Raw genomic sequence first — 17,670 nt, forward strand, 5'->3', positions numbered from 1 at the left:
AAATGATCCTGGGGTATCTTATACTGTCAGAAAGTAAAGAGATGCTTTTTTAAAAATTATGCAAATATATCAAAAGGATACAGGAGCCAAATGAAAGAAGCTCCCAAAGCTGGAAGGACTTGAGCAAGAAAATATATATAGTATTATTGAATTATAACCCAAAGTATAAAATCTACGAATTCATAGATATAAATAAATGCTTGAATAAACAGACAAATAGCTAAATCTCTCATACAGAAAGATTACATATCATTTCTGTATAGTATATGCCATCATCCTTAAGTGTGGGCTGCGCACAGTGACTGCTATGGTCTGAGTGTTTGTGTCCCCTCCAAATTCATATGCTGAACCCCTAACGATCAATTTGATAACATTAGGAAGTGGGGCCTCTGGGAGGTGATGAGGACGTGAGGGTGGTATTCTCACAAAGGGGATTAATGGCCTTATACTTGCTGGCCCTTCTACCATGTGAGGTCATAACAAGAAGTCTATGGCCTGGAAGACAGCCCATTTCATTGAAGAAATATGTCCCCCCTGTAGGACTCTGCACTCCCTCCTGTTTCCACTTTCCTCCCCTCCTGTCTGGTGCTGCCTGGATTCCTGCCTCAGCCACTGGGCTGAGATTTGAACCCAATTCCTGGGAACAGGGTTCTGGGAAGAGTAGGAAACCTGAGGAGTTTTCCCCTTGAGAGTAAAACCAGAGAATAGACTTTCCAGTGAACATCTGAGAGAAAAGACCACCAAGAAAGTCAAGACACTGCAGACCACCCTGGCTGGTGTGGCTTAGTTGGTTGAGGGCTGTCCTGTGCTCCAAAAGGTTGCTGGTTCGATTCCTGGTCAAGGCACATACCCAGGTTGCAGACTCAATTCCCAGGAGGTAACCAATCAATGTGTCTCTCTCTCCCTCTCCCATCCTCTTTCTCTAAAAAAAAAAACAAAAACAATAAAAACATTTTTCTTAAGAAAAAAAAGAAACAGACACTGGAGATCTCACTCTCCTTCACTTTGATAAAACCAGGGATAAGCATTGGTCTTATTCTGCGGGATTTCTCTACTCCTTGTTCATTTTGAACACCCACTGGTTCCTGAGGATACCCCAGAACTTCATGTCTAGCAAAGCAGATGTACACCCAGGAATGAAACGTGCACACAGAGGGAGGCCTTTACCCAGGCAGCATTTTATTGAGGATGAAGAGGATGTCGATGAAGAGGGAGGCACGGACAGGATCCCCAAGAGCAGAGTCTTCCAAAGAACACGGCCCTCTGAGCAAGCAACTGGGAATTTGGGGGATCCACTGGAAAGCTGCTGGCTATCAGTAGCAGAAGAATTGCTTGGGCATCTGAAGCAGCTTTCATGTGATGAAACTGAGGCTTCTCTGAAGGGACTCAATTATCTTCCAACAGCTCTCCCTGCCTCTACTCTGACCTCCCTCAAGTCCTGTCACCATATTGCAGGCACAATACTTTTTTCAAAAAATAACTAGTCATACACACACACACACACACACACACACACACACACACGCACACACACATTACCTAGCTCAGCCAAGAAGAAGCAAAACCCCAGGGGGTGCCCCAAATTATGAGTCCTGATCCATCTACTGAGGCAGTTTGAATTTCTAAATCCTCTTCACCTTCCCCTCCCATTTTAACCCAAGATCTTTCCATTCCAGCTCCCTCTATGGGGTCGAAGAACTTCCAGCCAAGGCAGGCGGACTCCAGGTGCATAGGGGACACTTTTGAAGCAAGGAAAGTTAAGGTGCAAAGTCACCTTGGAGTGTGGAGGACGAGTGGCACTTCCTTGAGTTTGGACAAGCACTGAGGCTCAAAGTGCCAGCTTGGGGCTCAGTCCTGTCATGGTTCTGATGGAATATAGCGACGTTTACAGATGAAAAGGAACTGACGGTCACAGGGGGCATCATTCCATGACTGAAGTGAGGACATCTTTAAATTGGCACAGAGTTCATTGTTCTCAAAATTGCTGGGCTCACCTGGAATCCAGAACCTATCACATGAAAAAAAACAAAGGAAAACATATTTCCAATGAAAAAAGGAGTAATTTCAATCCAAGCTTTGGTCCCAGGTGATAATGTCACAAGTTTTTGCACCCACGCCTGAGAGGAAGGGAATTGGTGAGCTGTCAACCGCTAAGCCTGCCATCACCTCAGATTAGGACTGAACCGGCCCACCTCTCTCATGGCTCTACACCAACCACACTAGGACATCTAGAAGTAGACCAGGCACCCTGCCGAAGCTGGCTGGACAGCCATGCTGCCAAACCCCTGAGGGTACAGAGAGGCCACAGGTATGTCCCCGCCCCCACAGCCAATTAGTGACAGAAGTGAGCTGGATTTTGGTTCAGTGCTCCAGGCACCAGTGGATAGGGAAGGATCACAAATGCTATAGTCAGAGGGAAATATCATCCCAGGCTTCTACCCTGGCCCTGATCCAAAAATGTCATGCTGGGAAGGAGGGCTCTGGGGGCCTTACTTCATACTCTGGACCTTGTTGAATGGAGTCTCATCCACCCAGTACCAGTCCCCATCAGTCCCTGCTTTGGTCAGGCCGATCCAGTAGAAAAGTCCGCCTGCTGTCTTGTACAGAAACTCCTGTAGGGAAGACAGAATGAGCAGAGATGCTGCCATCACGCGGAGTTAGAGCACCTGTCACTCTGGGTGTTCTTCTCCTGTCCTCAGTGACAGCCCCTGAACCCACAGACACACCTGCATCCTGACCTTTCTCAAGCTTCTTCCTGTCCCTGCTCAGAGCCCAGAGTCCATCTTTCTAATTATTTGTATTTGCCCTGCAACTAACGGACTCGGGACTCAGGCCTTCTGACCCTCAGGAAGCAGGTGCTAGAGCACAAGAAAGAATCAGCTAAACTCCAGAACAGGGACCCCAGGAGAATGGCCCAAACAATGATATCTAAATGTAGTGAGCACTTCGTATGTACAAGGTACTATACATTTGTATGCACTTTCTTGATCTGAATAACTTGAGTATTGTTATTTGTTTGAGGCAGGTGCTATTATTACTTGTGTTTCATCTGGGACTAGTTAGAGGCAGGGTGGGGATTCTAGACTCTGACCCCAGGACCAAGCTCTTGCCTACCCTACTACCACACCTTCCAAATGGAAGAAGACTTCTTGGGTTCTGTGGTGTCAATAATGCTGTTTACAAATATTTCTGTTTTCTGGGCATCCAGAAAGATGGTCCCTTCCTATTCTCTTTGAAGCTAGGAGTATTCCATCATTTGCTTTACAATGAAAATGTGAGTAGAGATGTGTTAATTCCAGGCAGAGCCCAAAATACACAATGTGCCATGTTTCCTTTTCCTGCCTCAGCAATTATGGAAACATACATGAGATGAAGTCTCTTTGAGTAACCACAATGAGCAAAACCCCTTGTAGGCCCTTGTTGGACATGTAGTGTGAGAAGTAATCCTTCATTGTTAGGTCACTGATATTTGGGGATTTTTGTCATGGCAGCATAATCTTGCCCATCCTGCCTAATGCAGCTACTAATATACCTCCAGTAGAAATAACACTCACCTGCTCACTATCTGAGGTCACCGAAGTCAGTTGTGCATTCCTGGACACACAGAACTGCTGGGCGCTGTACCAGGTCTTTGGGACATGAGAAAAGTAATAGAAGTTCTCCTTGAAGTACTTCCAGCCTTGAGAAACCATCTGTATAATGTCATCTGGAGAACAGGTGAAAGGTGAACACTGGTGTTCCTGTTTCTCTGGGTGCTGGCTAGGTGGGGACACTTGAGTGAGATCCCAGCGATAGCAATGAATGGGGCTGGGCTCTAGGGTCCTTGGGTCCTTGTGTAGGTGTTTGGGGAAAATCTTGCAAATTCTGAAAGTCTGTGGTTAGTAGAGTCTCTGGGCTCAGAGAGGGGAGAGAGAGAGGATGGACCAAGAATCTATCTCTCATGAGAGAGAAGCAATTCTCCACTGGCCATCACAAGTGGCTGAGACCCTGGGTTCTAGGTAAGAAACTTAATGGAAAATAGCTGGGTTTGGGCCAGGACAGAGACTCCCTAATGCCATTTTCTGTGCCTTTGTGTGGAAGCCCAAGTTGGTCCTGGTTCCTTTTCTCCTAAGTCCTCCCCAACACCAATGCTGAGCCCTCTCTTCTTTGCTTTGCAGCCAGGCCTGCCCTGCTCCTCTTCTGCTTCCCTCCACACACACACCAGCCCCAGTGGCCTCAGGCTTGAGACCAGCAAGGTCCCATGGGCCACCGATCAGCTTGCAATATTATTTTCTCAGTCACTTACTTTGCTGTTTGAGTAACGTGCTGATATTCTCCAAACGGCTCTGGAGTTCTCGAACCTTTACATTTAATGCGCTGGCTTTATCCAAATCTCTTTTTACTTCTGGGAGCTGGGCATTTAAATTGTAGACTTCCTCCCAACTTCTTGTTAACATCTGGATCTGTGCATTGACTGCCTTTACACCGGTTTCCAGCCTCCGGATCTGAGAATGCACATGATCCAGGCTAGCATTCACCATCTGGACCTGAATGCCAGCTGCCTTCACGTCGCCTCTATTCCTCTTAATTTCAGAACTCAGGGTGCTGATGTTGTCCACACGACCGTTCAGCAACTGGGCATTGGTCTTTACGTCTGATAGTGTGCCCATAAACCAGGGATCTGGATTTGAGAAAGTCAAGGTGTCAGTCAAAGGGGTCCCTAGGGAAAGGAGTGGGGGTGTTATCAGAGTGATAAGAGGAAGGGAAGAGATGGGCTCGAGTTTCCCAAGGACCCAACCCAAGGAGCTGTTGTTTATCCTACGTTCATTCCTAATCTATTTATTTAACAAACAAGTGATGGCACCTACCATGTGCCTGGAACTCTGGTAGCTGCGGGTAATGCAAAGATTGATAATCATGGGCTCTCTGTTAGAAGACCTCACAGGCAACAGAACCAGGGATTATAACCCAGTCCTAAATTTTCTTTAAATGTTCAGAGCACATTTGGTAAAGGGACACCCTCAACCACACCTTTGGCCCCCTCCCCACATCCCTCTGTGCCCTCTCACTTGATTCCCAGCCTCTCCTTTCAGAGACTCCTGCAGTGGCCATCAGCGAGGGCAGCACCACCCCTCCCACATCTGTCCACAGGCTCTTTGTGACCATGAGAACAGGCAGCCATGCACACTTCTAACTTGGAAGTCACTTCTCCAGAGAAAACAGAAAGAGAGAATTATTAAACAATTTATCCTCTTCCCTTATCCCTCCCATTGTCACACTCTGATTAGGTCACAGGTTTGGTGCCAGAGAGGAGACCAAAAGTAAAGCAAGAGCCCCTGGCCAGTGTGGCTCAGTGGTTGAGCATCGACCTGTGAACCAGGTCACAGTTCAATTCCTGGTAAGGGCATATGCCCAGGTTGTGAGTGCAATCCCCAGTGTGGGGTGTGCAGGAGGCAGCTGATCGATGATTCTCTCTCATCACTGATGTTTCCATCTCTCTCTCTCCCTCTCCCTTCCTCTCTGAAACTAATAAAATATATTTCTTTAAAAACCACAAAAGTAAGCCAAGAGGGCTCCAAGCAGAGGAGACTCTGCTCAGAGACTCCAAGTCTAAGATGAAATATGTCCCAAATCCATAAAAGGAGAAGATAGATGTCCCCTTCCGCTGCTTCCTAATGGAAGATGAAGGCTCTGCCAGCTGCAGAAGCCACGAGCCTCAGCTGGGAGAAGAGGGAAGATAAGTCACACATCCATTGAAGAAGTGGGAAGGCTCCCTTGACATGAGAACAGGAGAATGAAGAGAGCACAAAGGGGTCCGAGGGAGGGGAAGAATCCTGGAGATTTGTTGGCTTCTTGGTCAAGTTACCCATCTAGTCAGCTGGGGTTGAGGACATGGTTGGGATTCTATCCCTTGTGGAGTCGGAAACATCTTACTCACTGTTGGGGAGTCCCACAAGGCTCTCTCTGGATCGAAGGGACATAGAGCTCAGAGAGGGAGGAGAAAAATGGCATGGGATAAAGAAATAGGTGAACGTTTCCTTGGAACAAAGAGTGTATCTTTGAGCACAAGCATGCAAGTGCTGATCCCATTCAGAAAAACCTCCCCGGAAGTGGGAAAGAAAGAGCAGCAGTTCATTTTACTGAGGACAGGGACCTGTGAATGCACAAGGAAAGAGGCAAATAAAATGAGGCAAATGAAAAAGCCATAGGCGGGAGAGACCACTGGAGAGCGGGAAAGAGAGGGCTGGGTGTGCGGAAGCTGACTGGCCCTGGAGAAGGAGCCGGCCCACATGATGAAGCCAGAGGACTTACAGAGAATGGCCTGCAGCACGACAGAGGCGAGCAGGACCAGCGTCAGGATGACGAAGGCAGCACGGACCGTGCAAGGTTTCCTCAGAACTGGAGACGAACCCATCTTGGGAGGAGGCTCTGTTGGAAGAAGAAGACATTTGTTGAAGGACCAGCAAACTCGGGTTTGGGCAGAGAGCATTGAGCGGGTTCTGAGTAGGGACTGGTGCTTGCCTTTGGGCCAGAGGGAGATGTTCTGTTTATCTACAGTGAAGTGAGCGTCAGGGACCTCGCTCTCTGCAGCCTTCATCCTGCACTCGTACCCCTGCACACAGGTGCTTCTGGCCAGCTCTCTCGCCAAGGAACTTTTATCCAGAAGAAAGGGGAAGTGAGTCCCACAAAAGGTAACCCCCAAGTTCCCCATTCCTGACTTAGACACCTTGCCTGGCCTATGCCACAGTTCCGGGCTTTCCTCAAAGGAAAGAGGTTATTCATCTCCTTCCTTTTTTTTGCGGGGGGGTGAGGGGGGTGGGGTCTGTTACTTGGATACCTTAACCATCTTGTCCCAAGGCTATCCTACTTATTTAATCCCCTCATCCATCATTTACCCACCTGACCATTCATTCCACAAACACATATTGACTGCTTCTAAGTACCAGGCACTGTACTAGGACTGGGCCACAAAGATGAATAACTCAGATTATTTGCATTCAAGCACTTCACAGTCTGGAAGGAAAAATAGACCCAAGCAAATAATTTACAATACAGGGTGATGATCATAACAATAGAAGCATATGCACGATTGAAAGGAAGTACAGAGAATGGAGTAATGGTAAAAAGTCCCAGGTAGCCCTAACTGGTTTGGCTCAGTAGATAGAGCGTGGGCCTGCGGACTAAAGGGTCCCAGGTTCGATTCCGGTCAAGGGCATGTACCTTGGTTTCAGGCACATCCCCAGTAGGAGATGTGCAGGAGGCAGCTAATTGATGTTTCTCTCTCATCGATGTTTCTAACTCTCTATCCCTCTCCCTTCCTCTCTGTAAAAAATCAATAAAATATATATATTTTTTAAAAAGTCCCAGGTAGAGGGATTGGCATATTTAAAAGTATAGGGGCATAAGGCAGCATGGAATGTCAGGTCAACTGTAAGCAGTTTGGTGGTGTTGGCGTGTAAAGTATGTGACAGGAGCAGAAAGGCCACGGGGCTAGAGAGACACATAGGGTCAGATCATGAAGATCCTTATGGATTATGTTAAGAAGCTTGGACTCTGACTTAGGGTGATATGGAGCCAATGAAGGCCTTCAGGCAGGAGCGAGAGAGAGAGGATGGGAACATTGTAAAATGATTACTCTGATCATGGTGAGAAACCTAGATTAAGGTGTGAAAATTCTGGAAGCAGAAAGACCAGTAAGGAAACCATTGTGATGAAATATTCTAATTTCTATTATTAAGGCATCTTAGATGATGCAGTATTCCTTTATCAAATGGAAGCTTCTCATCTTTTGAAGAAGTCTGCCAAATCTGAGAAACCTCATACATAACAGATTCTAAACATATATTTCTTTGAAGGTGGGAAGGAGATGAAGGAAGAGAGGAAGGGAAAGAGGGGAGGAAAAAGAAAAGGCAGTCAGTCCAGGTAATTACATGGGTGAATGGGTGGAATGAATGAATAGGTGGGTGGATGGATGTACCCATCCATTGATTATGCACTTATCAATGATGGGTACATGAAAAACAAATGAATGGAAGAATTGATGGCTGATTATTTCTCAAGTCTGAACCCTACAGTCTGTGGACTGGGATCTGTCTTCCAGAAGTTACTGCTTCTTCCCACTGCCTTTGGAAAGTCTCATTCATTACCACAGCAAAGGCATGAATGAAGGATGATTGACACCTTACCCAAAGTGCAAAACAATTCTGGCCATAGGACTAGAAAGCTAGCCCAGCCTTGTTGAGGCTGAGCAAGTGGAGCCAGTTGGCAAAGTGGTGTCAGAGACCCGGGTTGGAAGCTAAATGAGCAGGGGGGAAGGAAAGAGCTACCTACATTTTCAGGGGATAATTGAGAGGATCCGACCTCCCTGCTCAGCCCTGTCTGGCCAGCCCATTGTTCTTACAGGCCCCGAGCTGCTCTCTCTCTCTGGCTGCCTAGGCCTCAGACTGGAGCTGCTTCTCTGACTGAATGAGGAACCCCCACATCACACTTCCCTAGTGCTGAGAAGGAAGCGGGTCACAAGGATGATGGGATTCACCCTCTTTCATCTCCTCTCTCCCCACATTCTGTCTGGAGCCTCCAGGACTTCTATCTGTCCTAACCTTTGACTTCAGCTAATCGCCAACTGAAGGCCTCACGCTAACTCACTGCCGGTCTCTGCGCAGTTATAACTACACCCATTTTCTTCAGTGTGCTCATCTAGTTGCAGAGCCTTGGTTCAATGGTTAGAATGTTCTGCTCCTGAACTCTCATGCTTAGTACCCAGTCTAACCCTAGAGTCAACTCAGCTCTTCTGCTCCTGGCTCCTGGCCCTACATTCACAACTACATTCACAGCTCAGGGCCCGAGCGTGGGAAAGAATCCAAGTTACTCAAGACTGTGATAGAAGGAGCCCTTAGGGTCCAGGTCTCCTCCTGAGGCATTTGAGAGAGAAGCTGACACACAACACAACTTGGGAGCATCTGGCTCCTCCCTTTTCTGCCAAAAAGTTGACTTTTCCCAAATCTTTGCTGGATGGTAGCATGAGCCATTAATGGCACATTCACATGCCCTCTTGTTGGTCCCAGGAAAGGATCCAGAGCTTCAACGTGCTGGCACCCCCTGTGGAAGAAGGGGCTGATGTTGGGGAGCATGTATCCACGTGATAGACACGGAGGCCCCAAATAGGTATTCTACTGATCACTGGACAAAAGGTTGATCCAGCAGGAGGAAGTTAAACACGAAGCAACCAGAATCCTGGGCTGTGGGTCCTGTGGTATTCCAGAGGCAATGGGTGTAAAGTCCCGTACCGAGTTTCATTTCCCACTTTCAGAGAAAGAGTGCGTCACCTGCCTCTGAGTGCTCCACCTGGCCCCTGCCCTGCTGGCCTGGAAGGAGAAAGGACGGAGCAGGAGAGAAATGCTCTGTCGTGCTTTGTAACCAGAGATGTGGGCAGTTCTCCTGGACACTCTGGAGATGCCGTAACTTCCAAACAGAGGAGGAAGTTTGGGCCAGACCAGGAGTGACCAAAAATCACTACTGTCATGAGAGAAAAGGAAGTCCAAGCTCATTTTTCTGTTTCCCCACTGGCCATCCTACTGATGTTCTAAGATCTTTTCTGGATAAGGATGGAGGAAGGAAACAGTTTGGCCACTTCTCCCCTTTCTCTGGTGGGAACGCACCTTATTCTTAAAGGTGGACCATGGTTATAATCAGTGGGAGTGGAAAAGAGACCAAGAAACTAGAGTGGACAACAAACCAGGGAGAGGGGAGCGGGGAAGGAGCAGAGACACAGAGAGGGGAAGAGAGGGAAGAATAACTATGAAATGAGATGGGAGCCACTACAGCTGGTCAGGCTGGCCCACAGGCCTCAGAGAGGACTCCTGCACACAATGTGATGGGGGATTTCACCGGCAGAGCCCAGATAATGAAAAGATTCCATACCACACTCCAGATGTGTGGCCTGGAAGAGCAGATAGGACAGAGACACCAAGAAGGAAGAGTGGTAGGTGGGATGTTTCATCCATCCATTCCTCTAGAATGCCTGCTCTGCCCCAGGTGCAAGGAGAAAGACAGCTATAGGCCTTGCCTTCAGAAATAGTGTTCCTCTTGGTGGAAAAAAAAATCTTATTTTTTTAATTCTGGAATTAATGGAAAACTCTCCCAAGATTGAAGAGAACCAAGGACACTATGGGGTATCTCCCCCAGTCTCCCTTAAACTTGGGAATGGGTTACTCTTTTTAAGGACATTATGTGGAGGCAGGTTTCTCTGGAACAGTGACAATGGGCCAGGCCACAGGAAAACAGGCCATTGCATCTAGTGCCACATAAGCAGTGGTCTGGACATTGGAGGGTGCGGGAGAGAACCTGGCTGCATGGAAAGATGGCTGAGTCCAGGGTAGAGGAGGCTGCTCTGAACCATCCAAGTCAAAGAACCATGCCTGTAGCCATAGGGGGAAGGGCAAGTCATGTCAGGAAAGTAAAAAGGACTCTTGGAAAAAGTATGCATAGTTGCTTTTTAAATCCTTTGTTTATTATACAAACTAGAGGCCCGATGCACGAAGATTCTTGCAAGAATGGGCCTTCCTTCCCCTGGCTGCCGGCACCGCCTTCTCTCTGGCCCAGAGCTGCCTTTCCACCTTCCCACGCTGCCCAGAGCAGCTGGTGCAGTGCAGAACGCCTGCATCATTGCCATGGTGACAATGCAAGCATCTTGCCCTGCCCCTGGCTGCTCAGCACCTGCATAGGCAAATTAACCCACCATCTTTGTTGGTTTCATTTGCATACTCCTGATTGGCTGGTGGGCATTGCAAAGGTACAGTCAATTTGCATCTTTTTCTTTTATTAGTGTAGATAATAATATTCATTATAGAAAAATTCCAGGTAAGCAAAAGAAAAAAAAATTACCTACCATGCAGGGGAGAAAAACCAGCTGTATACCAGTTCATTCTTCCTATTTTCATGTATATATGTATATGTAGATATATATATATCTACATGTATATTCATAGCACTATCTAACTCTGTGTATACATTTTTATAAGTATTGAATGGGACCGTTCATGTTTATTTTTCCCAGCATCTTTCCCACACTCGTTTTCAAGAATCACCTTCCTTTTCGACCCCCACATTCCTTGACTCACAGCCAGCATCAGCAGGTTGTTTTTATCGCATCCCATCACTGACACTGAGTCTTCTGCCTCCTGGTTTCGCTTTAAGGCCTCTTACGTTGGGCCCACCCACTTAATCCAGGATAATTTCCCTATCTGATTAGCAACCTCCATTCCACTTTGCCATGTAACTCAATATACTCCAAGGTTCTGGGGATTAGGATGTGGACATCTTAGTGGCCATTATTCTGCCTACCACACTTCCTCATATTAAGTTTGGGTGGCCTAAATGGAACCATTCAGAAGGTTTGGTATATGGCCCTGGAGTTTTAGAGATATAGAGTCTGGTACTTGACACATGAATGAAAAGTCTAAGGCCTTCATCAGGTGAATGGATAAATAAATTGTGGTATATTTAGACAACAGAATATTATTAAGTGCTAAAAATAAATGAGCTATCAAGCCATGAAAAGACAAAGAGGCACCTTACATATACATTACTAAGTGAAAAGCCATATAGTTATGGCTCTAACTATATGATGTTCTGGAAAAGGCAAAACTATGGACACTATAAAAATATCAGTGGTTGCCAGGGATTACAGGGGAGGGAGGAATGAATAGGTGGAGCATGGAGGATTGTTAGGGCAGCAAAACTATTCTGTATGATATTGTAATAGATACATGTCATTTTACATTTATTAAAACCCATAGAATGTACAACACCAAGAGTGAATCCTAATGTAAACTTGGACTTCGGGTGACTTCCCCCCAGGGAAGTTGGTTTAGAATGGACTGTGCCAATAGGGACCACCTGGAGGAGTGTGTGGTGAGGCCACAGGAAAGCAGGGGCTGAGGGGAGGCCATGTGTCCAGTGAGAGATCCCCACAATGCAGACCTCAAAAAAAAAAAAAAAAAACCAAAAGCATCCCTAAGAAAATGAACTGGCATTTAGGACATGCTCCACCTAGATGTTGCGAATACCAGATTTCAAATCTTCCAAGCAAGAAGGACTTTTCTGCCACCTGGAGTAAGGTACAGTTTCGGGGCTGGTGGGTAGGGGTGATAAGAAGAGAAGAGAGGGGAATGAGACAAAAAGTCAAGCCCTCCCTCCACTATCCTATACTTCTAAGATTGAGCCTAGCCTGGGAAAAGGGAGAAAGGGTATTGCATTAAATCTGTGTGTTGTTTTATGTTATATGGCCATTTAACTATGTTGATTCTTCCAATCCATGAACATGGAATATCTTTCTATTTCCTTGTGTCTTCTTCAATGTCTTTCAACAATATCTTGTTGTTTTGGTGTATAGGTCTTTTACCCTTTTGTTGAGTTTATTCCTAGGTATTTTACTAGTATACTTTTTACTAGAGGCCTCTGCTGCCTCTGCCTCAGCCCCCTGCCTGCTGCAGCTTTTTCCGGAAGGAAGAACGTCCGGGAGGATGTCCGGTCTAATTGCCATATTACACTTTTATTATTATAGATTGCAACAGTGACTGGGGCCTCCTGTTCTCCTTTTGAATGGAAGTGTTTATTGGGTGATCCTATCCCTGCTTTGTATGTTGGGATGAGTGTGGGGTGGCGGGGCGGGGCGGGGGCGCGAGGGGGAGCAGGCAGTCTCTCCTTTGTTCCAAAGGTCTCCAGAGTAAGGAGCTGCTTCCAAATCTGACTAGAATATGAGATTCTGAAATTGTAGCTTGATGCCCTGATTGGGTGTCTAGGGCAGGAGTGAGTGTATCTGTAAGTAGGGGAGTCTTGAATAATTATGTCCAAGAGAGGCAAACTGTTAGATAAAGGAATGGATAAGCAAAATGTGATATGTACAAACAATGAAACATTATTCAGCCTTAAGAATGAAGACAATTTTGATAAATCTTGAGGACATTGTTCTAAGTGATATAAGTCAGTCACAAAAGGACATTACTGTATGATTCCATATATATGAGGTGTGTAAAGTGGTAAAATTCATACAAATAGAAAGCATGATGGTTGTTATCAGGAGGTGGGAGGAGAGAGAAGGAGAAGTTATTGTTTCATGGGCATAGAGTTTCAGTTTCTAAGACAAAAATACTTCCGAATATGAATGGTGGTGGTGGCTGCACAATGAAGTGAGTGTACTCAATGCCAATGAACTGTAAACTGAAAATAGCTAAGATAGTAATGTTTATGTATATTTTACTACAATTTTTAAAAAGTGTTATTGAGGGAATTAAAATATCTAATACAATTCTTTCCACAAGCAATAATTAAAATGTTTTAAATATTCATTTTGTAGGTGAGGCAATGGAGAGCATTATCAGCTGTTAAAGTGTGCATCCCTGGTCAGAGTACATACAAGAATCTAAGAATCAACCACGAGTCCATAGATAAGGGGAACAACAAATCAATGTTTCTCTCCTTCTCTCTCTCTCTCTCTCTCTCAAATCAATCAGTCAATAAAAATTTAAAAAAAAAATAAAACATGCAATATCTGACTGTTTAGTCAGGGGCACTGAACTCTTTTGCCTTATATTGTCAAATAAAAAAATGACTACAGCTTCGAAAAGAGGTCAGTGCCCCTGAATGAATAAATAGTCAGGTATTGTATGTTTGAAAAATCTTTGCAGCAGCACAGCGATTGAAAATTGCTGGTTTAAATCTTACTGTGCTCTCAAGACACATCTCAAATATCATTTCAAATGTCAAACCACAGAATAATCTCCAGAGGGGAAGAGGTGGGGGAAGTAGAAGAGGGTGTAGGGGAAATAAATGGTGATGGAACGAGAGGCCCACCCACCCTATTAAGAACAGTGCACTACTACCCCATAATAAACATATTAAAAATCTGGGCAAAGGATCTAAATAGACACCTTTCAAAAGAGGACATTCAGAAAGCCAAGAGACATATGAAAACACGCTCAAAGTCACTAATCATCCGAGAGATGCAAATCAAAACAACAATGAGGTACCATCTCACACCTGTCAGAATGGCCATCATCAACAAATCAACAAACGACAAGTGCTGGAGAGGATGTGGAGAAAAAGGAACACTCGTGCACTGCTGGTGGGAATGCAGACTGGTGCAGCCACTATGGAAGGCAGTATGGAGTTTCCTCAAAAAGCTGGAAATGGAACTCCCATTTGACCCTGTGATCCCACTTCTAGGAATATATCCCAAGAAACCAGAAACACCAATCAGAAAGAATATATGCACCCATATGTTCATAGCAGCACAATTCACCATAGCTAAGATCTGGAAACAGCCTAAGTGCCCATCAGTAGATGAATGGATTAGAAAACTGTGGTACATCTACACGATGGAATACTATGCTGCTGTAAAAAAGAAGAAACTCTTACCATTTGCAACAGCATGGATGGAACTGGAGAGCATTATGCTAAGTGAAACAAGCCAGTCAATGAAGGAAAAATACCACATGATCTCACTCATTCATGGATAATAAAGACCATTATAAACTTATGAACAAAAATAGATACAAAGGCAGAGCTGCCTCAAACAGACTGTCAAACTGCAGCGGGAAGGCCGGGGAGGGTAGGGGGGCAGAAGGGGGGGGCGGGTAAGAGATCAACTAAAGGACTTATATGCATGCATATAAGCATAACCAATGGACATAAGACACTGGGGGGTAGGGGAGGCCAGGAGATTGTCAAGGGTGGGGGGGAAAAAGGAGACATATGTAATACCCTTTGTAATACTTTAAGCAATAAAACAAAACAAAAAATAAAAAAATAAAAAAAAAGAAGAAGAAGGAAAGGGAAGGTGGAGAGGAACTGTAAAAAAAAAAAAAGCATACATTAACTCCTGGGCTCAGCAATTCCATATTTGGAATATATCCCAAGGTAATCATTAAAGATGTGCACAAAGATTAAACTACAAGAATTTCATGGCAATATTACTTGTATTCATAATAAAATGCAAGACAAACTGAATCAGGGATTTGAAGACATTATGCTACAGTCACTCATATAATATCATAGTAAGCAGATATCAGAAACCACTTTTGAGAAGAATATTAACATGGAAAGATGTTCACAAAATACTAAATAAAAAAGATTTTTTTAAAAAATGATTGTTGACCTCTTTTAAGTGTGAGGCCGGCACTGTGCTGGATTCTGGGGTTCAGAAAACAGTATGTCTAGAGGACAATAAACTGTACAAAAGGTAAGGATAAACTAAAGACACCTGCACAACTTTAGTTCTACTTTACCTACAAAGTACAAAAGCAGTAAAATGGGACTCATCATTATGCCTGAAAACACTGTTTATTGTTACAGAATCCACATTTTCTGTTCCCATTTTTCTTAAAGATTTTTCATTATGGTAATCTTAGTAAAACAAAGTACTTTGTTTAGAATATATAAAGGGTAGGGAAAATTCATGGTGAATAAAGAATATGTGTAAACAAAAAAAATAATAATAAATAAATAAATAAATAAAAATCATTTCTAAAAGCCAATTAGCTCTATTGATTTTTTTCAGTAAAATTTGATGTCATCAATAGTGAATGTGCTGAATTAGCATTTCTAAAACTAATGAGAGCCAATGAAAACTTATTGTACTTCCAAAAATTAGACAAATTTGGGCGGGGCGGGGGGGGGGGGGCGCAAAGCACAAGAATTTTATTTGAGTCCTGGCCAGTTTGGCTCAATGGATATAGTGTTGGCCTGAGAACTGAAAGGTCCCAAGTTCCATTCCAGTCAAGGGCACATGTCCGGGTTGTGGGCTCGATCCCCAGTGGGGGGCTTGCAGGAGGCAGCCAATCAATGGTTCTCTCTCTCATTGATGTTTCTATCTCTCTCTCCCTCTTCCTTCCTCTCTGAAATCAATATTTTTTAAAAAAAGAATTTTATTTGACTGAGCCAAGTTAATCTTTAAAACTACTTTTGAATTACGTACTGTAACATTAGAATTTTTTTAGTTCAAAAGAATCTACAGAATGCAGCCAAATTTAAATGTGGGTGTTTTTTTGTTTTTAACTTAAGGAAGGATTCAGTGTCTTGGCTGAATAAAAACATTTGGCACTTGATAGGTGCCAAAACTCAGGACATTAGACTTCAACGAGGCTCAGTTTTTGCTGAAACACAGTTTGATCTCACCTATTGTTGTGAGAGGAGAAAGTTACATTATTATGATTGTAACGTTGTTGTTTTTTTTAAAATCCTCACACACCCCTGACCGGGGATTGAACTTGCCCTGACCGGGAATTGAACCTAAAAAACCTGAAACCTTTTGGTGAGCGGAATGATGCTCCAATCAACTGAGCCACCTGGCCAGAGCCAAACTTGCTGTTTTTAATTAAAGTAGAAGTTACTGATAATTTGATTAGCAAAAAAGCTGGTACATTAGAAACAAAATTAAGTTCTTAAGCTAATTTTGTGTTTAAGACTGAAAAATAAATTGAGGGATGAGGATATTAATATTGTCAGGTAGCATTTCTTACACTTTGTTCTGGAAAATCAACACTCATGTCCCAAGGAGAATAAACTGTTCCTCTTCCCTGGCCACCCCACACAGCCACAACTCGCTGATGTGGGCATGGACCCGTTTCCTGGACGTAGCTGGTGGTCACCTTCTCGGGAGTAGATGATCTGATGGAAACCCCCCAGTCCCTGGGTACTTCCCCTGGAGCAAGAACCTCCAGGACCACAAAGGCCCCCATGTTTGACCACAAGAGAGATGGATGGAGGAAACAGCAGCATATCTTCAAGGAACAAAACATTTTCCTTGCCATACGAAAGTAAATTGCAGCATAGTAGATTATTGGATATGTCAGCATTTATCTTCTAAATGCAAGGACATTCTCCTCCATAACCACACCACTACCACACCCGAGAAATGTAATATCTAAACTGAATTTATACTGGGGTGGGGTGGTTCCTGATTCTAGGATCCAATGAACGTTTGGACATTTCATTTGATCGGCATGACTCCAGAGTGTTCTATAACCTAGATCAGCCTCACCTCCTCCACCATCATCATTCACACACACACACACACACACACACACACACACACACACCTTTTTATCTTCTATGCCGTTGACATTTTGGAGAGTCCAGGCCAGTTGTTTGTAGAATATTCCCAATTCTGAGTTTATCTAATTGTTTCCTCAGGATTAGTCTCAAGTTATGGTTTTCTTTAAAAAAAAAAAAAAAAATACTGTTAGTACAGCTTGACAGACCCCCAGGGTCTGGGTGCTGAGTGGTGACAGAGCTGGGAACCCAGCAGGTGTGCACCAACCATGGCCCAGCCTGGCTTCCTGGTGTCCCTGGGCTCCTCTGCCCTGGTGCAGCTCAGGTCCGAAGCCCTCCCCAGGTAGAGCCACAATAAAGATTGTTCTGCGCCAGCAGCTGCTCCTGGGGACAAGTGTTGCCTTCTGACGACAATACCGGAACCCTTGGGGCAAACATGTCTTGATGGAAAACGTGGAAACTGGGAAGTGACTATTCAGAAACCCATATCCCAAGGCCAAGGTGCCACCTCACTAAGCAGAGAGACTATGTCCTACCAGTGCTGGGAATACATCCCTGAGGACTCCACTATGGGACCACAGAACAAGACAGGTCACTCCGCTGCAATGCCGACCACACGCAGCTGCTGTGCGACTCTGA

General features: G+C 44.8%; 1 protein-coding gene across 1 annotated transcript; it reads right to left on the bottom strand.

Moving 5' to 3' along the window:
- Positions 1 to 1,253: 1,253 nt before the first annotated feature.
- CD207 (CD207 molecule) lies at positions 1,254 to 6,577 on the bottom strand. Its single transcript, XM_070428461.1, has 6 exons — positions 6,502 to 6,577; positions 6,292 to 6,408; positions 4,286 to 4,660; positions 3,555 to 3,706; positions 2,494 to 2,612; positions 1,254 to 2,008 (listed from the first exon to the last, which is right to left on the bottom strand). Exons 1-6 carry the CDS (start codon positions 6,575 to 6,577, stop codon positions 1,858 to 1,860), a joined length of 990 nt encoding a protein of 329 aa, XP_070284562.1. The 3' UTR covers positions 1,254 to 1,857.
- Positions 6,578 to 17,670: the final 11,093 nt, after the last annotated feature.

Source organism: Myotis yumanensis, unplaced genomic scaffold (genome assembly GCF_028538775.1).
Source record: "Myotis yumanensis isolate MYYU_CA2020_CCGP unplaced genomic scaffold, mMyoYum1.0.hap1 SCAF_11, whole genome shotgun sequence".
Taxonomy (NCBI): domain Eukaryota; kingdom Metazoa; phylum Chordata; class Mammalia; order Chiroptera; family Vespertilionidae; genus Myotis; species Myotis yumanensis.

Excerpts from the sequence above, each read along its gene's own strand:
- CD207 (XM_070428461.1), bottom strand. The coding sequence starts at position 6,577 with ATGAAGGCTGCAGAGAGCGAGGTCCCTGACGCTCACTTCACTGTAGAT. Across the intron at positions 6,409-6,501 it reads CATCTCCCTCTGGCCCAAAG|AGCCTCCTCCCAAGATGGGT; the intron begins GCAAGCACCAGT and ends TTCTTCCAACAG. Across the intron at positions 4,661-6,291 it reads CGTGCTGCAGGCCATTCTCT|ATCCCTGGTTTATGGGCACA; the intron begins GTAAGTCCTCTG and ends TCTCAAATCCAG.